The following is a 27,041-nucleotide window of genomic DNA, read 5'->3' as shown; positions in this document are numbered from 1 at the left end:
TAGCTACAGAATTCTTCCCCAGTTTGGGACGCATTCTAGCTTCAACAGGAAATACTTGTTCCATGTTCAGTGCCTATTGGATCTGGTGGAGCATAATTTACTCTCTCCATTTTACCTCAAACATTTGTTCTCTGTGGCATATATGGAATTGAACTGAGGTTTCTCTTTTCATTAATAGACCATCATAGGGATAACAGTAGCACGCTTGGTGATGGGAATAGTAGTCTTTAGTGGTTTTACTTAAGGAATGTCTTAACATTTTATCTCTCATTTTAGAGTCAAGGCTGAAGAGGTATTTCTCTTTGAAGTCACAGCCAAATGTCTGTTGGCTTGTCACCTAGAAAACAATCCTTTCTGAATGATCAGCTCTATCCTCTACAAGAAAAAAAGCTTTCTGGGTTTTTTTCATCAGGTTCAAATACTTAATGATATTTGTAGTATACTCATAAGCCAAAACCCCCTTCCATTTTCATATAGTATTGTTATCCCTTGAATGACAGCTATGTGTCCCAAGCTTAGCAAATAATTTAAGAATATTCCATATTACGAAGGTCATTTCAGCCTGACATTTAAGCAGAATAGACACATCTTTGCCTGATTTTCGAGCATCAAAGCCAAATCCATAGTTTCTGAATTTCTCAAAAATACCGTAGTGGAAATTCTGTTTGTATATATCCTTTAAATCATGTTAGCAATAACTTGAATTTTACCTTTCCAGAAGTCCAAAGCTGTTTAGATATTTTGCTTTATTTTAATGGCTTGAAATGACAGATCTTTGTTCAAGTCTGTCTGGTTCTTTTCAGATAAGTATATATGTGTAGATGTCTGCTTAGAGCTAATAGGAGATACTGCCCATTGCACTGTAGATAAAAACTCCTGTCTCCTCTCTGTGTAGTGTCTGCATTGATTTCTTTCTTTAATATGAAGGATAGATATTATCCATGTATTATAATGGAGTTCTGCTATACTTAAAAGCAGCTTTAAAAATGCTTGTAAAGAGTTAGCTGAAGGCTTTTGAACATCAGCTGAAAAGAGTGCATTCTTGTGGCTTTTTTAAAATGTTAATAGAAAAATTTACACGTCAGTAGAAAACTATTTTGGAAATGCCTAAATGGCAACTCCTCCCAATGCTTTCATTAGATAATTAGGTTAATCACCATTTTGCGAATGGGGAGATTGAGGTATCCTATTTAACATGTGTCATGATTGACATTTCAGTTTGCAACTTCTATTCTTTAGGCCTATTGCTTTGATTAACAGGGGCCTGTTTCTCCTGTTGGAAAAGAAACAGTGGCTCTGAGATGATGATTGAAAATGGCTCTTTCTGTCTACACAAAGGGTAGAACTGTGATAGCTGGGGCCACTCCAAATGACCAAATGCCAGGGTAGATCTAGACTTTCCAGCAGCTACAGGACTCTTTGCCTACATCTCCCAGACTTCTCCTCCCCCTTCGCCCCAAATCCACAATATCATGTGTCATCAGCTACTCAGCAAGTGCTCAGACTACTTGGGGAGGTCTGACCCTGTGGTTCAACTTGAAAAAAGTCCACCATGATATCTGAAAGCAATTTAAAAAACCAGCCCTGACTCTGCCAAAGTTTGAAATGCTGCTGTTTTCATATAATAGAAAGATATGAGCTGCAACATCATATCTTTGCGTTCAGGTTTCTAACAGACCTTGGAAAACAACTTATGTTTAATGCCCTTTTCTCTCTGTTTGTGACCCTGCCGCCTCGCGCTCACTATGTTGGAACAACCATAGGCCATAATATCTGCTAGTGTCTGGGTCTAGTGATTTGTAGAACTGTGCATATCACTCACAGTTTCTGGACACATGGTAAAATGAGAAGCAGAAAACAGAGTAAGCCTCTCTGCAAGATGGTGTAATTGTTTCTGAGTTCCCTGTCTCATCCTATAATGATTTTGGAAAGGACCATGTCCTTCCATAGGCTTCCTGGGGTTGAAAAGAACCCGCTTGTCAGACTGAATATTCCCAGAGAAATCTCTCTTTAATCCTCTGACTTCTTGAAGATAGTTAAGTCACCTCATCTTGTCTAAATGAGAAAGTCCCTTTTGTGGTGACATTATTACATGATTTTTTTTTTTTTTTTTTTTTGACTGCAGGTATAGAGGTGCTTTTTATTTGATTGTCATTGGAAGACATTAATAGACTATCAACTCTCACCTAGAGGCTATTAATAGCTGCACATTTCACGCCCCAAACCCCAAACTTGACAAAAGCCTTTATGTCTTTAAGGTAGACTATTTGGAGAGGCTTTACTGCACTGTGGCTTAGAGTGAATATGATGGAAAATGTGTCTTTTTTATTTTGATGGAACATTGCTTCAGGGTTTTATCGTTTAGTGGGTAATTATTCCTTTGAAGGCATTTCTTGTGTTCAGCTATTTATTTGACATACTGCCAATTCTTGATTTGTCCAAAACCCAAGCCTTGAGTGCTTTGAAACTGTCTGTCCTCTGGAGTCTACAGGAGCCATCATTGTTTGAAGAACCTGGTGATAGAATCTAGCCTTATGCTTTGAGTGAGGGAAGTAGCAAGCAGTGGTTCATGAAGACGCCCAATACCCTCAAGGGGTGGGGACATTTTTTTTTTTTCTTTGACATTGCCTTAAAAACTTCCGGTAGGACTCTGTGTACATCAGATGTCCTCTCTCTCTCTGATGTGGGGGTGTAGTCAAAGCCATAGAGCAGTCTTATAAGTCTATATGAGCACTTCAGATGTTCCTCCCAGAGAAATACTTACCAGAGCATCCGGTATTACTGTTGAAGTCAATTGGAAACACTTCTCAAAGTGACAAGGAGAAGCACGTAGCAGTGGTCACATTTGGTTAGACTATCAAAAGGAGGTTGGCCAGAGCAGCAATGGTGTAGGGATCCAGACAGAAAGGTGATGCTGGCATTACTTAAGTAGTGAGACTGCTTTTGTGCTCTTGCACTGGGAAATGACACCATGTGCTTTTCTTTCAAATTTTGATATTTTGGGTTGAAAAATATGTTTATTAATTTTTGAGCAACTCATAGTTGATACAAAATTAAAGGTTTTTTGATTCTCTTTAACAGTTAAAATATTTGATTCTCTTTTGCAGCTGCCAACTGCTCTTCAGCAGTTGGCAGCTGAAGGAAGAGGGGAAGGCAGGAGATCAAGTCAACTTTGTGGCTGTGTCACACTCTATTATCTTTTCTTTTTCTTGCAGGAACCCCTGTTTGGTTTTATATGCAAATTGCACCAATAAGAAATGAGCATGAAAAGGTGGTCTTGTTCCTATGCACTTTCAAGGATATTACGTTGTTCAAACAGCCAATAGAGGATGATTCAACAAAAGGTAACTCAGAGGAATTACTGTACTTAAGAATTATGTTGCCACTTAATTTTATTATAATCATCATCATCATCATCATCATCATCATCATCATCTTACCAAAATCTATTGATTGAACTGGAAAACAATATTTTACTATGTAGCCTTTCTTTGGCTTTACGTTCATAGTAGTAATTGTCTAAATCAGTTTTATTCAATCATATTGTTTGAATAGAAATAGAAAGTTAAAGTAATAGTTGCTTAACTTAAAGTTGTAGTGAGCAATTGAGAAAAGACAGAAGGAAGAAATTAATAGAACGTTATTAATTTAGAATCAATATAATGGGAATTTCAACAACTTATAACATGGTGAGTTTTAGAAACAAAATGTATAACAACTTATGGGATGGTTTGGGTGAAGTCTTACTAGAAAACAGTTGATTAGTTGATTGAATTTTGTTAAATTGATTAGAGTTTGATTAGTTGACTTTTTCAGATTACTTTTCACTTTTTATTTATTTGGTTGTTGTGGATTCTCTTTGGTAGGTGTTGCTAGATTATGTGAAGCACAATTTTGTCATCAAGGGAGTGGCTGGAAAATGAAAACATTCTAACTGGAGCCTTATTGACTATAATATTGAGAGAGACTGCTATAGAAAACAGTCAGTGGCATGTGCTTTTACTCCCCTTTACTTTCATTTTATCATTTCCATTTATGTTTACATTAGAAATTGGTGTCATACACATGAAGAATTTCAAACATCCTTAGAAGTTTTTGCGAACCATTATTGCTTTTTTATTTTTATTTTTTTTAAAGTGTGGTTTTCCAGGACCCATCAGCTCCAAGTCAAGTAGTTGTTTTCAATTTAGTTGTGGAGGGTGAAGCTCACAGTGGCCCATGTGGGAATCGAACCAGCAACCTTGTTGTTAAGAGCACTGCGCTCTAACCACCTAAACTAACTGGCTTCCCCATAACCCATTATTTTTAATAATCTCTTAGGAGACTAACAATTAAATGTCTTCCCTTTTGCATTTGGCAAACATTGCCTTTTCTTACCTCTTTAAAAATAATCTAGCATAAAAGTTTTAATCTTTCCAATTATAATAATAATTATAGAAAAAATTGCATTACATTCATTCCCTGAATATGAAGTCATATATATATACTATACTTGCTTGGTTTCTGGTTAGCATCAAATTGCAAGAGGAAAAATTTTTACAATGGGTAAACCATTTACAGTATGACAAAGGACAATTCATTTGTGAATGTTTCTGAAAGTGTGTTTATTAAATCATCTTCTGGATGATTGAATAAAGTATTCACTTTTGGACCCATCCTACCTGTTCCTCTACCTTTACTCATAGACCCAGTGTCTAGGAAGTTTAGGATACCTTTAAATATTATTTTTAATAGAATAGACTTCCAATAGAATAGTCTTTTAATAATCTTGTAATTAGGGCTCAAATTTTTTTTTTTTGTTTTAAAAAGTTAAGGTGCTCCAGCCAATAGCAGCAGAATACATGTTCTTCTTAAGTTTTTATAGAACATTTCACGAAGTAGATCACATTCTGGCCATAAAACACACCTTGACAAATTGGAAAGAATGGAAATCTTACAAAGCATGTTATTAGACAGCAGTGGAATTAAACTAGAAGTCAGTAACAGAAAGATAGCTGGAAAACATTTGGAAATTAATACATTTCTAAATATAATAGCTCATGGGTCAAAGAAGCCTTAAGGCAAATTAGAAAAATATTTTGAACTAAATGAAAATAGAAATACAACTTGTCAAATATGTGGGATGTAGCAAAAGCAGTATTTAGAGGGAAATGTATAACATAAAATGCATACATTAGAAAAGAAGAAAGATACAAAATTAATAACCTAATCTTCCACCTTAGGAAAGTAGCCAAAGGAGAGAAATTTAAGCCCAAACAACCTGGAGACAAGAAATACATCTTAGAGCAGAAATCAATGAAGTAGAAAATAGAAAAGCATTAGAATCACTACAACCTAAAGTTCAGTCTTTGAAAAGATTACTAAAGTTAATAAACCTATAGCCAGGCTAACCAAGAAAAGTGGAAAAAACACAAATTACCAATATCAGAAATTAAAGAAGGGCCATCACAACCCATCCCATGGACATTAAAGCATTGTAAAAAAATACTTTAAACAACTCCATAGCCACCAAATTGATAACTTAGTTAAAATGAGCCAATTCCCTGAAGATGCAAACTACCAGAACTCACACTAGAGGAAATAAATAACCTGGATTGTCATATAGCTGTTAAATAAATTGAATTCATAATTAATAAACTTCCAAAATAAAAAAAACACACCAGATACTGATGGTTTCATTGGCAAATTCACAGTCTCTTCCAGAATATAGAAGTAGAGAGAACTCTTTCCATTCTATGAGGCTGGACTACCCTCAGACTAAAACCAGTAATATAGATATAAAAATCTTCAACAAAAATGGAATCCAACAGTGTATCAAAGAATTACAACTAAGTGAGATTTACTCCACCTATGCAGAGCTGGTTCAAAATTTAAAAATAAGTCATTGTAATTCACCATATCAACAGGCTAAAGAAGAAACATAATATGATCCTATCAGTTTGCATAGAAAATGCATTTGACAAAATCCAACACCCCTTCATGATAAAAACTCTCAGTATGGTAGGAATAGAGGGGAACTTCCTCAACTTGATAAGCAACATCTATGAAAAACCTACAGCCAGCAGCTGATGGTATCTTTAAGTGATATATTTTTAAATAAAAGGTAAATGATTGGTGTATGATTTGTGACCTAACATATTCTTCAAATGCATTTCTCTTGCCTTCACACATGACTGACAGCCAGACTAAGGAAAAAGCTTTTATGTCACAGTCTTTTCCCCTAAAAATATTTATATTTATATTTATGCTCATGTTTATATTTTTTACATATATAAACATTTATATATTTATTTGGTGACTATCCTTTTCTCTCATTTACTGTAAGTGATTTCATGGCACAGCTAAAGGTGAAGTACAGTACTCTCTCATAGTTTTGACCTGCTGAACATTAATGGTGGTGTCAGTAATGATATAACCTATTCATGGAAAATGGACGTTCATAGCATTTTACAATGAGGTTGGGGAAAGGGTGCTAATGTTAAGGGTTGACTTTTATTTCTCAAATTATTGCCTCTCCATTTATCTCCCTCCACCTTCACCTCAGCATCCTCACATCTGAATCACAGAGTTCTTTGTCAGGCAAAATCTCTTAAATGCATAATCCAGTCTTACAAAAAAATGACATTTGAATAAACTCCAGGCAACTCACACTACTTGATTTTGAACTACGTGCTTGATAGACATATAAATTAGAATTTATAGGGAAAATCAGAGCCCATTGCGGAAAGCATTAAACTGTCTCTTGTCAATGCCAGAATATGTAGAGGAAGAGCTTATTTTAAAACAGACTTTTATTTTGAGACTCCTCCACACCTTCAGATACATGGCATGCAAATTACTGAATGAGTACTGCACTGTATAACTATGAATGGTGTGTATGAGCTATTTTGTATTATTCATGCAAGCTGTAAATTTAATGTGAAAAATTCAATGCAAATAAAATATTTATGCCATTAAGTAATCATCCTACTGTTGCTATGAAGTCAGCAGTATAGGACAGTATGTTTTGAAACCTTGGCAAAAACATGTATCTTTCAATTTTTTAAGTTCAGTGAAAAATTGACCATGGAACTTTTGGGAAACAGCAGATGAAATTTTGTGGTAACACCATAATATCAAAATCATTTGCGTTTAGAGCATTGAACTTGGAGACAGTAGATTTACTTTTCAGTCTTGGGTTACTAAACCAGAGTTCCTTAACATGAGCCTTTTTATGACTCTTCTTGGGATATTTTATTCCCCTTGTTTAAAAATGGATAACTTTTTTTTTTCCAACCCAAAGTGCTGATGGAGCACACAGTATAGTGGTGCAGGCACTATTCTAGGTCCTAAAGATACAAAGTTCCTTCCCTCACATTCTAATAGCGGAGAGAGGCAAACAAATAAGTATAAAGTGGAAGTTTTCTTCTGATTGCCCTTATTTTCTCAGTAATATGGGAAACACGGTTATCACCTGAGAGTAAGGATGGTGAAGGAGGTGAGGAAGTGTTACAGTGTGAGGAGAGAGCAGTGGGTATGAAATGGCAATCTAAGAGAGTGGACAAGTGAGTGGACGAGGGATGTCTAGCAGGTTTGCTGAGCAGCAGTAAAGTCTGCTTGAGGCTGGTGGTCATGAGTTGCACTGTCTGGAGCATGACTATGTGATTTACTCCACCCATGTTTAGTCAGAGGTGTAGAGACGCAGAAGAAGATGAAGAGGTGGATTGAACCAGAGTTGGGATTTGGGCAGGTGAGTAAGATGAAAAGAATCAGAGAGCTCCAGGATCAGGGAGAAGGCTCTGAAGGTGAGGGAGTTGAGGATGCTTGCAAGAGAGTAGGTTGTAGGTGTTTGCAAAAGTTTGAAGAAATACTTAGGAAATAAAAGTTCTGCCTAGGATATAGCAAATAGTGTTTTAGGACGCAGAACAGCCAAGTAAATCCACACACTGGCAAGCCAGAACGTAAATTTCAATCCCAGAGTAAGGACGTTTTACCTTCTTAATGTGAAAATGGGCCAGTGATTGAAACAAGGGTGCAAGTCCTTTTAGTATTTGCCAAAATTGATTGAAATTGATATCAGTATCCTACTTCTATTGGTATTTTTAGCAAGAAACTCAGATATATGTTTAAAAGATTTGAGTAACGTGGCTAATTCTGAAGTTTATTTCTAAATCTTATCTAGGATAGCAACTATAACGTGATGGCAGCCAGGCAATTTAAGTGCAGCTCTTCCTCAAAATGATTCCGATCATCACCAAAACTTCATTCCAGATTGCTTCTTGCCTTTAAAATGAATGGCACCGAATGATGTCAATAATACTTGTGATTTATACCATGATGGATGGAGGCAGAAACCATCGGAGGGGAAGGAAACCAGTTTTGATGAAGTAGTCATTGTGTGTCAGGAACCTGATATCCTGTATTGTTCATTCCTGTCATTCTGAAAATTAGTATTATTATCTCCATGTTACTGTTGAAGATCCTGACATGCAAAGTCTGACTGATTTCCAGTCCCGTGTTATCTCTGTTGCTGCCTCATCCTTTCAAGTGGAAACTCATCGTTGGGCCTTAATTTTCCCTACAGATTTTCGCCATTTTCCCTACAGATTTTTCACCTTAATGGTGTTCTCCATTTTCCCTACATTTTTCCCTGCTGTCCTTTTTTTTTTTCCCCTAGAAAAATGAAGTTCAGGTTGAGAATACTCTGGTTGTGATAGAATTGTGCTGTTTTGAACCAATGGAATTTACTGATAATAATTCAAGGGGGCAAATTGTTTTTTGTTAAGTTTTGTTCCTGGTATTGAGGTCTCAGAACTGTTGCTCAGATAATCAGTCAATGGTACCTGCTACATCGTTTATAATAATACAAAGGGGAAAATATTACAGCCAAGAAGTACATTGTATTGATTATGTGTTCTAAAAGAGATGGCCCAAGTCTCTGTCCATTTATATTGTACAGTATCTTCAAACAGATTCCAAAATTGCCAAGACACTTACAATGTGAAACACCTTGTGCCAAATAGTTATGGCATCTTTGTGCCAATAATTGAGACAAAAAAAATTCCTGTAGAATGAAAGGAACAGCAAAACTAACAACCTTCCCCTTGTGGGAAGCCAATGGTTTTCTTTAGAGAGGAAACAACACATGAAATATGAGTAATTATACCATGTAGTCTGTTTGGCCGAGAGTATAATTGTTTACCTAAGCTTTTTTCTTATGGATTAGAATCTTGTGTTGCAGTCTAGTAGATTGATTTAATGGCCTCTATGACATCCTTTTATTTTTAAGATTAAGCAGTCCATGACAAAAAGGTTAATTGCAACCCAATAGAGCTAAACTAATGTTTTATTAAGAAGGAGTTGGCATCCTGAGCTCTTAGGAGAACAAATGTTCTCATAATACCATGAACAACTTATAGAGCAAGTATTAGGCTCTTCATATCCATCTGTTCACATTACCTCGTATCGACCACATCTAAGTAACATCAGTGAACTGTGCTGAATAATCATTCACACCCGTTAGGTCTCTGTAAAGGTGAGATCAGTAAATGTATCTTGGGAGAAGTTAGAACTGCTGATGTGTATTTTTCTCTGACATAGACAGTGTGGCTGCTCAACTTTTTCAAAGTTTGTCTATACAGTGGGGCTTGGTGACAGAGCAAGTGAACTAATTTAACTAATAACATAGGCAATTCTAGATGTGTCCACAAGTACAGCGGGATAGGCATAAGGTAATTCACTGTGGCCTTATTAGTGATAGTGAAAAATCTAGAAATCACTTAAATATCCATGAACAGAACATATGCATGATCAGGAAAGAGCAAATGCCCAGTTCTCTGAGATGATAAAGGTGCAAGCAAGAGTCAGTGCCATGTGGGTGGTTGTAGATGTCGAGGGGACAGAGGTGAAATTGAAGGCAATCATGTTTCTTATGGCTTCTGTTTCTTTTTTTAAAAATTTAATTTATTTTTTATTTTATTTCTTATAAATTTTATTGGGGGAATATTGGGGGACAGTGTGTTTCTCTAGGGCCCATCAGCTCCAAGAATAGTTTGTTGTCCTTCAATCTAGTTGTGGAGGGCGCAGCTTCTGCTTCAAGTCCAGTTGCCGTTTTCAATCTTTAATTGCATGGAGTGCAGCCCACCATCCCATGTGGGAATTGAACCGGCAAACTTGTTGATGAGAGCTCACACTCTAACTAACTGAGTCATCCGGCCGCCCCTCCAGCAGCTCAGCAGCAGCTCATTGTCTTCAATTTAGTTGTGGAGGGCACAGCTCACTGGCCCATCTGGGAATCGAACCGGCAACCCTGTTGTTCAGAGCTTGTGCTCTAACCAACTGAGCCATCTGGCCGCCCATGGCTTCTGTTTCTTCAATAACATATTTGTCATCTGCTGAAAGTGAGGCAAGAGGGAGTGGCACAGGGGTCTTGAGAAAAATGCTGTTTAGCTGAGAACTACAAAAAAGCCCTATATCTGGGCAATGAGAGAACACATACCATTTGATGATTTGTATTCTTCCATGTGAACTTATTCTTTTAGCATATCCTTAAATTATTTTTGAAAATATTTTCTGGTTGAAGCTTATTGCACATAGCGAATGAAAATAGGCTTGTCTTTTAATCCAATACTCAGATATACTAAGGGGTGCAACATCACCTGTCTTAGAAATATGAAACTTCAATAAGACTGACTTGGAAGTTTCTAAAAACCTTCAATGCAATTATAATATCCAGTCGATTTAAGAAAGAGAAGTGACCAGCAGGAAATATTTTAATATATCTATTGCCAACATAGTTACTGTCATCTGAAGACACCCTTCCCACTTTTACCTAACAAAGCAGAATCAAACTTATAGAATGCAAGGGAGGAGCACAGAATTTCGTGGACAGAGAGCTACACTGAATACCAAGACTACGCTCATGTAATAGATATGAGCAAAACACAAAGGTCCCACATAAAAATTCCTCATTATTTTATAGCCACACTTGAAATATATGATGATGTCTATGTAGAAATAAATGCTTTAAATTAATATTTTTTATTACTTCTGGATGTTATGCTGTTTCTGAGATCATTTGAATATTAGTGAGAATGTTGGATTCCATATTCATTATGTGTGAAAAACTAAGACTTTCTTTTCTTATTTCTAAGGTTGGACAAAATTTGCCCGATTGACACGGGCCTTGACAAATAGCCGAAGTGTTTTGCAGCAGCTCACGCCAATGAATAAAACAGAGGTGGTCCACAAACATTCAAGATTAGCTGAAGTAAGTGCGAGACTAACTTCGCTTTCCAAGGTGGTGGTGGTGGTACATTCCCTGCCCCGCCCCATGATTCAACTTAGATATTTCTGGCCATTATTTTACAAATACTTACCTGATCATTAATTTTTCCTTTGTAGAATTATAGAAATTTCAAATATTTCTTTTTATTCCCTCCTACTTTTGAAATCGGAAAGTAGTTCCTGGCATCCCAGTGGATGTCTGTTGTGTTTGAAGTTTCTTTGAGCAAATGAGATAGGGAGTTGATTCATTCATCTATTTATGTATGCAGCACACACATGTTGAGAGTTTGCTCTGTGCCTGGTACTCTGCAAAGGATGTAAAGATGAATGAGCATTGGGCTCGCTCATCAAAGAGTTAAAATCCAGCAGAGGATGTCAGTTACAGAACGTGAAGAGTGTCATGACAGGGTGCAGTGGGAGCACATGCAGGAGCATTTACTCTGGCTTGGGGCAATGGGGAGGGCTCCCTGAGTGAGGTGAGACCTGGCCTGGGGGCAATGGGGAGGGCTCCCTGAGTGAGGTGAGACCTGGCCTGAGTGAATCTGAAGGAAAATTATAAGAGGCAGGTAAAGAGGGATGAAGGTGATTTATACCAGTTTAGCCAGCATGTGCAACGTGTCAGAGATGAGGTAGTATGGTGATTTTGAGTGTGACTTCAGGGTGGGTGAAGGCAGCTGGGGAAGGAAAGCTAAAGGTGTCGAATAGTGAAACAGTGGTGGTTGGTGTCTCATGTGCCATAGAAATGATCACATTTGTTTTTTAGAAAAACCTATTAAAGGAGACTGGTCTCAGTGGTGTCCTTTGTAATCCCTGTTTTTTATTGCATTAATTTGAACACATTATTCTAAGAAGTGGTCCATAGATTTCACCAGATTGTCAGAAGAGATCCATGGCACAAAAATGGTTAAGAACCCCTGCGTGCCTTAGTGGCTCGGTGTTGAATTGGTAGATATGGAAACCAGTTGAGAGGTTCAAATTGCAATTCAGCTAGGATGACATTGACCTTAAGCAAGGAACTAGCAGAAGAAATGGGCAGATTACAGACACAAGATTGGAATCGACTGATTTGTTGATAGATTAGAAGTGAATGTGAACTAAGGGGATGAGTCAAGTACAACTCTGTGTCTTTGGCATGGAAAGCTGCGTAGATAGTGAATGCTATTGGTTAATAGAATGGCAAACTTAATAGGACGAAGAGAAGGTTCAGAGGCAATGAAAATGAGTTCAGGTTTGGACATATTAAGTTTGAAGTGCCTGACAGGAAATCCGAGTCGAGATGCCTAAAAGACAGTGGTGTTTATGGGTCTAGCCTGGGAGGGATATCTGGGTATAAGCTGCAGACCGGGGTGTCATCTTCACAGATGTGGCTGTTAAAAGTCAGAGGACTAGATGAGGTTACAAATCAGTGTATTGAAACCAGAGAGAAAAGGAATGAGGATGGAACTCAGAGGCAGCTAGAAGCTTTGTTGTTCCTGTGTCTTATGTAATCATGATTTGTCTTACTGATATGAAAGATGCCAAAAAGCTAACCGAGGTACCAAAACTATGTCAAACACTTAGTACTCACACAATATTCTGAGGTTTAATCAATAATGTTGTAAAGATTATATAGGGTACTGGACAGATGGGTACTGGACTTATCAGGGGGTTCACTTCATGGACTGTGTGGATGCCTGACCACTGCGCTGTACACCTGAGGCTGAAGTAGAATATTGAATGTCAACTAATATATATATATATATATATATATATATATATATATATATATATATATTTATTTATTTATTTATTTATTTATTTATTTATGTATATATATATTCACAGGATTAAAGTACAGCACAGGGAATATAGTCAATGGTATTGTTAACAGCTATATATAATGTCAGAGGGGTAGTAGATTGGGGGGTTTATCACTTTGTGAGGGGTGTAAATGTCTATTACATTGCTTTGTACACCTGAAAATAATAATAATAATAATAATAATAAAAAAGAATATCCTGAGGTAAGTTACCAAAGAAGAGAAAGATAAAATTAAATGTACTCATCAGTTTGCTTTGCTGGAGAAAGGTGAGTTGAAGCCCTCCAGAATAATTTCTTAACTAGTTGCAGATATTAATTTGGGTTGGAGAAGGTTAGAAAATAAAGTATTTCCTGAATTTGGAAGGCACTGCAGTTTTTTGTTTTTTTTTTTTTTTTTTTTGGACCATAGCTAACAGAAGGACTTGTATGGCTTTCTGCTCTAAATAGTCCTGCTAGCTTGGGAAAACATTAATACTTTGATGTGCTGACATGTTTTTAAAAGCCTAAATAACGCATTGACATAACTAAATATTAACTAATAAAAATAACAATACTTTAAAAGATGACATGCGTTTAGCACAAGATTTAAAGCACACAGTTAGACATGACGTCCTTTTTCAGTAATGCTTGTTATCAAGTACTACTTGATTTTGAAGTGACTTTCTTTTCTGCCTTGACTTGTCTGTTTCTTTCTACAAATGAAACTGAAGTGCAGGAGGTTGTTTCTGTGACTGCTGACTTTTATCCTCATAATTCCTCCTGGGTCTTAAGTACACCCTATTCAGAGCTTTCCTGTTCTTTGTTAACACAATTGGGCAAGAAGAAGAGGAAAGGGACCACAAAGAGGAAATTTTTCTATCTGAACGCCCCAAATCATCATGGTTGGTTTTCTCCTCTATATCAAGTGGAAAGTTTCTTTCTCATTGGCAGCTCATCATTTTTACTTTTATTTTTAAGGCACTTTCATTCCTGTTTCTTCCTATCTGACTATTTTTTTTTTTTTTTTTTTTGCTTTGCCTTTTTGATTATTGTTCATTTCTTTATCAGTCATCTCTAATTAACAACCTGATTCAGAAACAGAACTGCTTTCTGTCAGGTCTTAGACTTGACTACAAAGGATGTGCAGAAATAAGGTTTTTAGTGAATGTGTGCTCTTAGCTCTCCAAAGACTGACCCAGAAGAAGCACCAACATAGCACAAAGATAACATTTTTCCAATTGTTCTCAGAGTCATATAATTGGCTCAACCCAAGTATTTGGATTTGCTGTTGAAATCAGGCTCTTTTACTTTTTTTAAGACATTAAATTTTATCTCAATTCCATTGGGATCCCTAAATTTAGACTGACCCCAGTTTCAAAGATCCTGGTCTCTGCACAGGCAATCCACCCATTTTCTGTATGTACTGATGTGTTGCTGATTGGCTTCAGCTGTTCACTTTTACACTGGGTGGAGATAAACATATGGGCCACTCCATTACAGTCACTGCTTGCAGAGATTCAGAGAGAAAGAATATGTCTGTATTGGCACAAAAATATGTCAGGAAATGTTACTTCACCGTCCCCCCCACTCCCACCCCACCAAGGCTTATATTTTATGAAAGTACAAATGAAATAACAATGAAAATGAAAGTTGTTACCTATTGGTTTATAAAAGAGCCCCAGTGAGGGAGCTAAGGTTAAAGTAGTGTCCTGGATGTAAGACAGATCAAAACTTAAGCACATGTGTCCCCTTTTCTTCTTGTTGCCATTTTCTCCTCCTCCTCCTCCTCCTCCTCCTCCTCCTCCTCCTCCTCCTCCTCCTCCTCCTCCTCCTCCTCCTCCTCCTCTTGTAGCACTTTTTGATTGCTTTATATATGCAAGTCACTGTCTGAAGTGTTGGGTTCTGAATGTTTAAAGAAATGTAAGATAAGGTTTTACCTTGGACTGTTCATTATAATCACCTAGAAAGGTTTTGAAAATAGAGATTCTCTGAGAAACCACACAAGAGGAACTTAATTATTTTCTGGGGTGGGGTGTAGGTGTTTTTAAAAACTTCTGGTGGTTCTAGTTTACAGCCAGATTTAAGAAACTCAGGAGTCATTCCGACCACTGCATCTCTAGAGGAGATATCTTACATTATTCCAGGGTACTGAGCAGGACTGATTTGTCTGTTAACACAGCATGTAGGTCCCACGACACTTTTAGGGGTTCCATGGGATGTTTCAATTTCTATTCACAGTACATGGAAGAAATGAACATTTAGGTAAAGAATTTTGACTACATAATGATTTTATTCATTTTTATAAGAATGTAGTTATAAAATATAATTTTTATTTTATTTATTTATTTTTATAGAGGAAAGGGTCCAGGAAGGCAGAAATGCCTAGGTTCCATGAGTGTCATAATGTCCCTTGGCACTGAGTTTCCTTTCTACGTCTGATTTCTTTGTTCTCAAAACATAGACTGTGTAAATATAGACAGTAAAGTATTAACATCGAATATGGAGAAAATTTTCATGTTTAACAAAGGGAAATTGGAATGGATAGATCAGTTATTGAAAAGTGAAAGGGAAACTGTGGTTATGCATGAATGACTGTCTCCATAAAGCTCCGTCTCAACAGGAAGCTTACACTCCTGGTAGGATAATTGGCTGCTAAGTAATTTAAGACCTTGTGGAAGAAATATGGCTGGGGCACTGATAATGAGGGTAAATACATACAAATCTTGATGAGTAGTTCTCATAACCCCAAACTTGAAACAATAATTATAATCGACAACAAAAGAGAATACCAGTGATGGTTTCTTTCAAAATAGTAATAATGGGTACTATATACTTAGTTTTCAGTTATATAAGGTCTGTGTATGAGAGAAACTTTTCAGGATAACTCTCCCAAGTTTCAAAAATGTTAGTATATTTGTTTCGCTTTGTGACATGTGAGTTACTTGCTCACAGATGTTTTTGTTTATATCAATTTTTACATTCAAATGTTTAATGCGTTTATAGTTTTATGATTTGAACTTTTTGACTCCTACCTTCTGGGCCCCATTCATCCTAGAAACATTGAATAATTGGTTACATAAGATGGTAAAGCTGCTGGAAACATTATTTGTCAATGTCCCATTTATAAACTCCTGAACACATAGGCTTACTCAGCCTTAGCTTTGTTGATGAGATGGAGTAAAGGTTCTGTGACCTGCTCCTTCAACCCTTTTTCACAATTTCCAGGTTCTAGGTTCTGGAAGGCAGTGCCAAGTCCTCTATTTGTTACCTTTGTCCAGGGCTGCCCAGACTTCCACTCTTGCTCTTTTATCTGCTTTTTCTCTTTGTCTCTTTAATTAGACCTAATCAGAGTAAGTCAAGGTTCATATCACCTTGCATTGAAAATTTTTTGTTTGTCAAAAAGGCGTGGAGTATTTACTTTTTTTATTGTATTTTTTTAAATTTTATTTTCACTTTTTACTTTTTTATTTTATTTTATTTTATTGATCTGAAAGAGAAATTTTTTTTTTAATTTATTGGGGTGAAAATTGTTAGTAAAATTACTTAGATTTCAGATGCACAATTCTGTATTACATCATCTATAATGAAAGAGAATTTGCATCTGGAATATTGCAGGAAACACAATATTCTTTAAATTTTAAGTTGAAGAGAGCAAAGGAAAAAATCAGGCTATAACATTTGCAACCCTGATATCCCTGCCCCAGTCACTGGGGCCCTTGCTGAGTCCCACTCAACAGCAAGAGCCCCAACAGTGGGGTCCTGGGGTTCAGCTCAAAGTTATGCTCCCTGAGGTGGTAAAGATGTGTGAAGAATGGATAATGGTGAGTCACCCAAAAAATTGTTGGACAATCAGTAAGAGATGTGGGATTCTAGGCAGGTTTGCAAGTGAGTGTGAAAAAGGCATTCCCAGAAGTGGACGTCAGCAGTGCTGTGGGTCAGTGTTGGTGTTGGAGGAGGTCATTGAAAAGAAGTGACCCTTGAGCTAGACCCAGGCAATCAGAGGCTCCTCAGCCCTCCTCTGTCCTTGGTATGTAGGCTCTGCCCGCCCTTCCCACTGTGTGAGCCATTTTCAAGGACATAGCCTTGAGCGAGTGAGGTGTTGTTGGGATCATCAGGACAGCATACATGCATGAACCCCGGTAAAGCCTCTATGTAAACTTTTAAGATTCTGGTGGGTGGGTCCAGAAATCTACTTATCTTGCAGTCACCCAAGACAAACCTCGTAAGTTAGTGCCCTTGCTTATTAAAACTGCCACCTACCAATCTGGAGTGGTCTGCCTCTTTCTTTGGTCTGTCCTTGCCATCTGTGTATGGTGGCCAGTTTACAAACCAATGATTGGCCACTGGAGAAAAAGCCAGGTGGAAAAGCAGACAAATCAACTTTTGGCAGAGTGATTGGACTTGGTGTGACTTTGAACAAACTTTGGTACAACTCAGGACAAGAGGGAGATGAAACTATATAGCGTGACTGGCCTTGAAACCAGGAGTCGTGATAAATAGGCTGTGGTTGTACTGCTAGTGAGTTCAAATTCATTACTAACTGTGCAGAGATGTCCACGTCATTTATATACCTGTTTTCTCTTTTAGGTTCTTCAGCTGGGATCAGACATTCTTCCTCAGTATAAGCAAGAAGCGCCAAAGACGCCACCACACATTATTTTACACTATTGTGCTTTTAAAACTACTTGGGATTGGGTAATTTTAATTCTTACCTTCTACACCGCCATTATGGTTCCTTACAACGTTTCCTTCAAAACGAAGCAGAACAACATAGCCTGGTTGGTGCTGGACAGTGTGGTAGACGTTATTTTTCTGGTTGATATTGTTTTAAATTTTCACACGACCTTTGTGGGACCTGGTGGAGAGGTCATTTCTGACCCCAAGCTGATAAGAATGAACTATCTGAAAACTTGGTTTGTGATCGACCTGTTGTCTTGTTTACCTTATGACATCATCAATGCCTTTGAAAATGTGGATGAGGTAAGTTTCTCTTTTATTGAGTACTGTGGATTATGTTTTGAGAAAATTAGGTTAAAAGGAATTTACAGATAATCCAAACTTCTTTTTAGCCACCACTTTCAATCTTCACCCTACTGAACACTTGATATAAATTATATTTGATTACCTTAAATTAATTTTCTCTGCTTTTTTGTTCTTAATTTCTGGTTGAAAATACTAATGACTAGGAAAATGGCTGTGGTTGGAGGACGAAGAGGTTGTGGTTAGAGGAGGTGGAGCAAAAGGAAAGCAGCAGCATTTGGGATCAGACATGTACAGATCATGAACTGGATAATTGTTTGAAAGATGATGAAATAGATATATTTTCTTTGAAAAACTGTAACATCTTTTTACTCCTCCTTCCAGAAATATATGATGGCAGTGCTCTAGTTAACGTAAAGATAAAAAAAAATTTATGGAAGAGCAATTCTTGAACTTTTGCCTTTTTGGTTTCTTTTTTTATAGCTTTTGCTTTAAATTTTGTCTAAGTGCATTTGTGGTTGGAGACTGTATTGAATGACTTCTGATGTCTGGTTTAATTCAAAGTTCTGCTATTTTAGTGTTATCTGCACCCAAAAAAATACTTAAAACATGTATAATATTAGGTTAGTGCAAAAGGAGTTGCGGTTTTTGCAATTATTTTTAACCTTTTAAACCACAATTCCTTTTGCACCAACCTAATATCTTAAAAGACCACTTCATTCAGAGCTTCTTATCCTCTAACTTAATAGTGGATGATTTTCAATTTGCTACACCAAGCTAAGAGGATGCAACCAATAATCTGAGCTAATAATACAGAAATGAGTCAATATAGAATATATTTATTATTAAAGTGTGTTCATAACGATAATGATAATATTATAAACTTAGTTTCCCTAAAGATTCTACTCTGTCCTCATAGATTGTTCAGATCGGAAATTCTCCACTACACTGTTGTTGTTGTTGTTATTCTGTGTGTGTTGGGAGGCAGATTGAAATTTTTCTTCATGGACTTTTTCCCCCCCACAAAAATTTCTACAATCAACTTTAATGATATTAAAAAAAAACACCAATTTGTCTGAAAGTTATGTGTAGAATTTACATTTTGATGCTGTACACGTAACTGTTACTTTAAAAATTATGGGGAAAAAAGGAATCAGAGTAATTTGTTTTCTAATTTTAGATTTTTACCTACATTAGGCTTTTAAAGGTATATTTATTTATTTCCCATTTATTCTCTGGAAAGTGTTGAGAGGAGTTAATTTTGAAAATGCTAATCATATGATGAGATAATAAGCAGTATTTATATTTCACATACTAAATGGATTAATATATTAAGATTTCAGTTATTTAGGAGATAGGCATAAAGATACAATAAAAATAATCAAAAGATTGTCTCATTTCATGGAAAAGAAAATACATTAAATATATTACACAATAATAAATGCATTTGGTATAATATTTAAATATATCAAAGTATCAAAAGATCCTTAGTCTCTTTCACATTAAGGAAAATGAAAAATAAAACTACAAACTCCACTATTTTTAGTTACCTGTTTTTAGTTACCACACTGTGAAGATCAAATCTTTGTTAACAAATTAATTTTGTGAGTACGGTGGCTAAGGAGGTGCGCTGCTCAGATCTCCCTTCATGAAAACCTGCTGCATGGAGCATAGTGTCTTCCTGGAACTGGCTCCTGGTTTAGGAAAGCAAATGGTTAGCAGCTCTTTTAAACTCAGCATCTAGTGAGTCACTACACTCACACTGGTGGCTTGAAACTGCCCTTAGTGGGAGTATTTATACCCAGAAAGCTGCAAACGCTACAAATAATGACTTTTTTTTTTTTTTTAAACTTGCTGTAGAACCAGTTGTTAATCATTTACCAACACACCACTGAACAGTTAACTGACAGCTGCTGCATTTTCTCAATTGGTAGATCCTCTATGAAGAATAATTAGCAATATCTTGTTTTGTAAAAGAGCAGAACCTAGAGGCAGCCACTTTCTAATCGTTTTGGGGATTCTTTTATTATTTGTTTCCAAGTTACAAAATAAGATTATGTACCTACCTCTTGGCTTTTCAGTTTTAGGCCTTGTCTTTGACTTCTATGGAATTTGAGGTTTTAATCACATTTTTTCCTGCCCTCACTATATACATGCACTATTTCCATTGCCTATTTCTCATGAATCATCAGGTATATCATCATTTTGGTTCAATAAACATTAGATGCTTATGCCATATGACTACAAATATGCTATTTATAGCTGAACCTTCAACGTGCTATGATTGCTTTTCCTTTTCTGTTCTTTCCATTTTCCCAAGAGTTGATAACTGTCTGGTTTTATCATTTGCTTCGTTGTATGTACTTATCATTAATTCAACCACTGACTCTGTCAGTTGTCTAAATCTCCCCTCATGCATTGATGAAAGCAATGTCCTATCCACATCATTTTCTTAAACAAATCTCTCTTCTACCCTCCCACCTGATTGAAAGTTTGGCTAAATATAATATTCTAGGCTAGAGATAATTTCTCCTCAGATTTTTGAAAGACTAATGCCATTGTATTAGGTTGGTGCAAAAGTAATTGCGGTTTTCGCAATTATTTTTAACCTTTTGAACTGCAATTACTTTTGTACCGACCTAATAGTCTACCTCCTAATAATTCTGTTAAGCAACTTGAAGTCATTGTGATTTCTGATCCTTTACATGTGACCTGTTTCCTCTTTCTGGAAATTTGGTATATCTTCTTTGTCCCAGAGATCTGAAACTTCACTGTGATATTCCTTAGGGTCTATTTTTATCCGTTTTGAAGGGCACTGACTAGGTGGCCTTTTCAATAAGGAAAGAGCATTTCTTGATTTTTTTCCTATGATGATTTTCTTCACCTTCTTCCCTCTTTTTCTCTGTTCTTTCTCTTGCTGGAACTCCCTTTTTTCAGATATTGTACCTACTGGACAAACCAAGGAAGTCCTCTAACTTCCTTGTTTTTTTTCCCCTTCCCTGTTTCCCAGTTCTTTATTTTTTTTTTTGCTATATGTTCTGGGCGATTTCCTCAGTATTATTTTCAAACTTTCTTTGTCCCTAATGATTTTTTTGGCTTAAGTTCTTCTTGGCTTGATACTATTAAAGTTAAATTAGATTTTGTATAGTATTTGGTATATGTATTTCTATCTTTTAACTATTTATCATTCTAGATTATTATACTGTAGCTGTATCTTTTATAAATAGCCTATAGATTTTGAATACCTAATTGGCAAGTTTAATCTATGTATATTATTGAGATTAATTACATTTTGATTTACTTACAGTACATCTTATTTTCCATTTTAAAATGCTTTTTCTTTGCCTTTCTCTGTGTTCCTTATTTCAGTTTTATTGTTTTCTGCCATCTTTTGGATTGATTGATTTTTTTTTTCTTTAATCTCTTGGGTTCCCTCCATGGGTTTGGAAATTTTCTGTTAATTGATCAGTATTTGACTTACTAGTGTCTTTATCCTCCTCTTAAATAATTCAAAGACCTCTGTTCACCTTCTCCTTTTCAAATTATTATTGTCTTGTATTTTGGTTTCATATTGTTCTCAAATTTCTTTTTAATTATATTATTTTTCTTTTTAAAAATTATTTATTGTTTTTCAGTTACAGTTGACATTCAATATTATTTTATATTAGTTTCAGGTGTACACCATAGTGGTTAGACATTTATATAATTTATGCAGTAATTCCCCCCCAATTAGTCTAGTGCCCACCTGGCACTATACATAGATACAGAGAACAAACTGATGAGAGGGAGGAGAGGGATGTTGGAGGCTGGGTGAAAAAGGTGAAGGGATTAAGAAATAGAAATTGGTAGTTACAAAATAGTTATGGGGATACAAAGTACAGCATAGAGAATATAATCAATACTTACTATATTATTGTCTTATTTAATTTCAATATTTATTTAGAGTTATCCACATGTCTACCATTTTCTTTTCTCATACTATTTTATGCATTTCTGGTCTTCTTTCTGGTTCAGTTCCTATAGATTGCCTCTTTATGATCTATTACATAATATTCAACTTTCTGGAACATACTTTTCTTTACAGGAAGCCTTCCTACATTATTCCCAAACAACTCTAATGAATTTCTTCACCATATTTCATTTTCGCTTACGTACATGCATGCACATTGATATAATTAAAATTACTCTTCTTTTGTTGCCTTGTGTGTGTTCATGAGCACTGTACTAGTTGTCGGGTGACCTGGGTCTTATGGCTTCTGTAGGACATATTTGTTGTGAGCCTTTGGGATGTTTACTCTGGTCCTGTTTCTGTATCTGTGAAAAAAGGGAAGGAATGCCTGACTTCCTTATATCACAAAGTGATTATAAGGAATAAATGGGAAAAGAGACCTGAATGAATTTTGCTTGTAGAATTCTGCCTATCTGAGGGGATGTTATTATTTCATTTGTGTATGTTTCCTTCCTCAGCAAGACTATAAGCCCTATGATGGTGAAGAATGTGGTCCATCTCCTTGGTAATCCTTAGTGCACATTGCTAACTGACTGAAGCAATGAAGTGTTAGAAAGGTTTTAGAAAATTGTGCAATAACATAAAACGAACTGGAACTTAAAAATGAGGAAGCGAGCTGGTGGTGGCGTAGGAATAGGAGAGTATGAGTCTGAAAATCAGTTTGATCCTTTAACATGATGCGGGTACAGAATGACGTAGAGGACTTAGTAACACTTTATTGTCAAGATTGTTTCAGTCGCTGTGCTCTTTGAAGGTAATTTGATTTACTAGAAGTTCACGAACTGGATATATGATTTTTTTTTTTAAAGAGAATTGTGAGGCAGGGAAGACAGAGTCCATTATAGGAAAGCATTCTGTTTGAAAATAAGTAACCAGGTTTCCTAGAAACCATAACAGATGGTAAACGTTGTCACTATGAATCTAAGGAATAGAAAGAAGCTCCTTTATAATGTGCATTTGAATACAGCTCTGACAGGTCCAGAGAGCTTGATCTCTGGGAGTTTAGGGGGAGCTGAATTACAGAACGTCAGAGAAAGATGGGGCAACTGCAGATAATGTACTGTTTGATAGCGTAAGTAGACTTAGGAAACATGATATGCAGGGAATTCAGAAGACAGCAAGTGGTATCAGTAAGTGATGAACATGATAAACTAGGTCAGAAGAAATTGAAATTGGGAAAAAGGTAACTCATGCATTGTTTCAGGAGGCAAAATGTCAGTGACTGCTATGTGGAGATGTATAAAATATTTTTAATTTTCAGAAAAGTTTATGGGAAATAGTTCTCTATTTTTTTATGAATTATGCTTATCAGGTGGCCACATGCATTACTTCATTTTAGCTTATGTGTTTACATTGCACGTTTTTATTTCTTATGTAGTCACCAAAAGAAGAATTGGAAATCAAAGAAGCAAATATTATGCTTATAGGTTTTAGTGACTTTTGTTAGCCTAGAAGCTCTGTTCATCCCTTTTGTTGAATCTCAGACTCTCTACCAAGAATAGCATGTTAGAAATTGCTATTTAATGCAATTTGGTTGCCATTACTTTTTCATTAAAGCCTACAGATAGTTTTTATTTATTTATTTATTTATTTATTTATTTATTTATTTATTTATTTTTAATTAAAGTTTATTGGGGTGACAATTGTTAGTAAAGTTACATAGGTTTTAGGTGTACAATTCTGAAATACATCATCTTATGTATTGGATAATTTAAAATAATATTTAAAATAATATAGGTAGGAATTATGTAATATTTCTTTTTTTTTAGTTTTCCTAGTTTTAATCTGGTTAAATCAATAGAAGCCTGCTGCCCAGTCCACTTTGGAACTGACTGATTTTTCTTATCAGTGTGTTTGCCCAGCTGGTAATAGACTTTATTTTTAAGGACAGTTTTAGGTTCACAGCAGAATTGAGAGGAAGGTACAGAGACTTCCCGTGTAGAGACTGCCCCCACCATGCATGGCCTCCCTCAGTATCAGCATCCCCACGAGTGGTGTATTTATTACAGTCAATGAACCAACCCTGCATATTATTATCACCCAAAGTCCATACTTTATATTGGGTTCCTCTTGGTGTTGTGCCACCATTGTATTATCATACTGCGTCATTTCACTGTCCTAAAAATCATCTGTGTTCTGCCTATTCATCCTATGTCCCTAATCCCTAGAAACACGGATTTTTTTACTGTCTCCATAGTTTTGCCTTTTCCAGACTATCATAGAGTTGGAATCACCTAGTATGTAGCCTTTTCAGACTGGCTTTTTGCACTTAGTATTATACATTTAAGGTTCCTTCTTGTCTTTTCATGACTGATAGTTCATTTTTTTTTTTCCTTTTCGTGCTGAATAATACTCCATTGTCTGGATGTACCACAGTTTATGCATTCATCTACTGAAGGACATCCAGGTTTTGGCAACTATGAATAAGTGGCTATAAACCTTTGTGTGCAGGTTTTTGTGTGGACATAAGTTATCAACTCAAGCAGCATAATTGCTGGATCATATGGTAAGACTATGTTCAGTTTTGTAAGAAACAGCTAAACTGTCTTCCAAAATGGTTGCAATATTTTGTATTCCCCCAGCAATGAACGAGAATTCCTGTTGGTCCACATTCTCACCAGCATTTGGTGGTGTCAGTGTTTGGATTTTGGCCATCTTAATAGATGTGTTGTGGTAGCTCATGGTTGTTTTAATTTGCAATTCCCTAATGATATATAAGGTTGGACATCTTTTCATACATCTGAATAACTCCTTTTGACCAAAGACATCTGTTTAGATCTTTTGCTCATTTTTTAATTGGGTTGTTAATTTCATTATCAGTAAGTTTTAAGAATTCTTTATATATTTTGTATAATAGACCTTTATCAGATATGTGTTTTGCAAATATTTTCTCCCAGTCTTGGCTTTTCTTTTTATTCTCTTGGCATTAACTTTCACAGAGCAGGGTTTTTAATTTTAGTGAAATCCAGTTTATTAATTATTTGTTTCATGAATCATGCCTTTAGTGTTTGTATCTGAAAAGTTATCACCATACCCAAGGTCACCTACATTTTCTCCCATGTCATCTTCTAAAAGTTTTATAGTTTTGTGTTTTACATTTAGGTTTATGATCCATTTTGAGTTAATTTTCATGAAAGGTGTGAGTCTGTGACTAGATTTATCTTTTTGCATTTGGATGTCCAACTGTTCCAGCATCATTTATTGAAGACTATCTTTGACCTCTTGTATTGCCTTTCTTCCTTTGTCAAAGATTAGTTGACTATATTTATATGGATCTATTTCTGGATTCTCTATTCTGTTCCACTGATCTATTTGTATATTCTTTTGCCAGCACCTCACTCTCTTGATAACTGTAGCTTTCTAGCAAGTGGTAAAGTCAGGTAGCATTTGTCCTCTGATTTACTTGTTCTCCTTTAATATAGTGTTGGCTATTCCACACAATTTTTGCCTCTCCATATAAACTTTAGAATCAGTTTATTTATATACACAAAATAACTTGCTGGGATTTTGATTGTGATTATGTGATAGCTATAGATCAAGTTGAGAAGAACCGACATCTTGACAATATTGAGTATTTTTGTCCACAAACATGGGCTATTACTCCACTTATTTAGTTCTTCTTTGTTTATTTCATCAGCATTTGTAGTTTTCCTCAATTATACATCTTGTACATATTTTGTTAGATTTATATTTAAGTATCTCCTTCTTGCAGACTTTAGAACATTATCCTTTGGCCATTATGCTCACCTCTTTTCATGAGTTCCTTTCCATGAATATTCTTATTCTGGAATGTAAATAATCTTCTAGTCAGATGACCTGCCCTGCCAGCTTTCTATATGCAGATGACCTGCCCTGCCAGCTTTCTATGTGCATTTAGGGATTGCCTCAGGGTTTAGGTCCCAAACTGGGATCTCCCACTGAAAGTAAAGATGTGGACAAATGAATATGAAGATGAGCAAGGCACAGTTACTGAACTCAAATGTACCTGTCTTCTAGTTTGAGAGAAAAACTTGCTCACAAGCTATTCAAGGGTGTGAGTAGAAGAGGATCCGTGTGAGGGAGGAGATGGGTAAAGGATTTGAGGAATGGGTAGGAGTCAGGCTCAGGTTCCAAACTGGAACATGGTGGCGATGGTCTGAGCTTTTAAGTTCTATTCCGGATGGGGATGGGTGGGATAGAATGTTCCTGAGGTTGGGTAATACACAGATTAAAAGATGTCTTTCTTACATTTGAAAAATTTGGTTATATTCCAGGAATATATTCTTTTGCATGAGTTTTCCACAGAGACAAAGCAGTCTGTCTAACTGAGAGAATTAGCTCTCAGAGGATAGGAAGTAACAACCAATGAGATTCCTTTATTTGATTTTGTTGCTTACATGAAAATAAATTTTATTCTGTACTGATCTTCATTCATGATGAATGGGTCCTATTGTTGAGCATTAGGGAATGATTTTGATGTAGAGCAAAGAAGTTTGAAATATATTGCGATTGTATCCTATAACCATTTTTTCTTACCTTAACTAACTATGGATACTTGCATGGAAATTGCTCTTTACTGTCTTTCTGCACAAAAATAATCCCTGTGCTTGAGAATACATCATTTCTCTCACTTTTCTCTAAAGGAATTTCTAAACCTCCACCCCTACTCCATTTGGTCTTTTTATTACTTTGTTTTATTCCATGATTTCATCTCTGCTTTTACATAACACATGCTAACTCACAAGAAACATGTTTATCTTTATATTGGAATTCTTCTTTTTCAACAAGTCTGTTTTTCAGACATTGTGGATTAAAAGGTTAATAAAATCATTACTCTTGCTGCATGAGAATTTTACCTTTGGTCAGCGCTCTTCCTTCCCCCCCGACAACTGATGAAGGAACTATGTTATCTATGTTTTTAGGTAATATTACTTATATTTAAAAAAGACCTCTGATTAATAAATTGCACCTGGACTGGGAAAAACTTTTAATAAACTATAAATAATCTGATGAGGACAGCACAGCATAA

General features: G+C 36.0%; 1 protein-coding gene across 1 annotated transcript in view; it reads left to right on the top strand.

Annotated features, from left to right (window-relative positions):
• KCNH5 (potassium voltage-gated channel subfamily H member 5) overlaps positions 1 to 27,041 on the top strand; it is a 280,910-nt gene that overhangs the window by 34,798 nt on the left and 219,071 nt on the right. The window contains exons 4-6 of the mRNA XM_019733674.3: positions 3,216 to 3,344; positions 11,133 to 11,248; positions 17,632 to 18,024. Of these exons, the coding sequence (XP_019589233.1) occupies positions 3,216 to 3,344; positions 11,133 to 11,248; positions 17,632 to 18,024 (638 nt within the window). The remainder of the gene's footprint in view (positions 1 to 3,215; positions 3,345 to 11,132; positions 11,249 to 17,631; positions 18,025 to 27,041) is intronic.

Source organism: Rhinolophus sinicus, chromosome 3, assembly GCF_057876585.1.
Source record: "Rhinolophus sinicus isolate RSI-liver-muscle chromosome 3, RSI-T2T, whole genome shotgun sequence".
Classification (NCBI taxonomy): Eukaryota; Metazoa; Chordata; class Mammalia; order Chiroptera; family Rhinolophidae; genus Rhinolophus; species Rhinolophus sinicus.
Note: the sequence above shows the minus strand (reverse complement) of the source record. Positions and strands in the feature narration are given on the sequence as shown.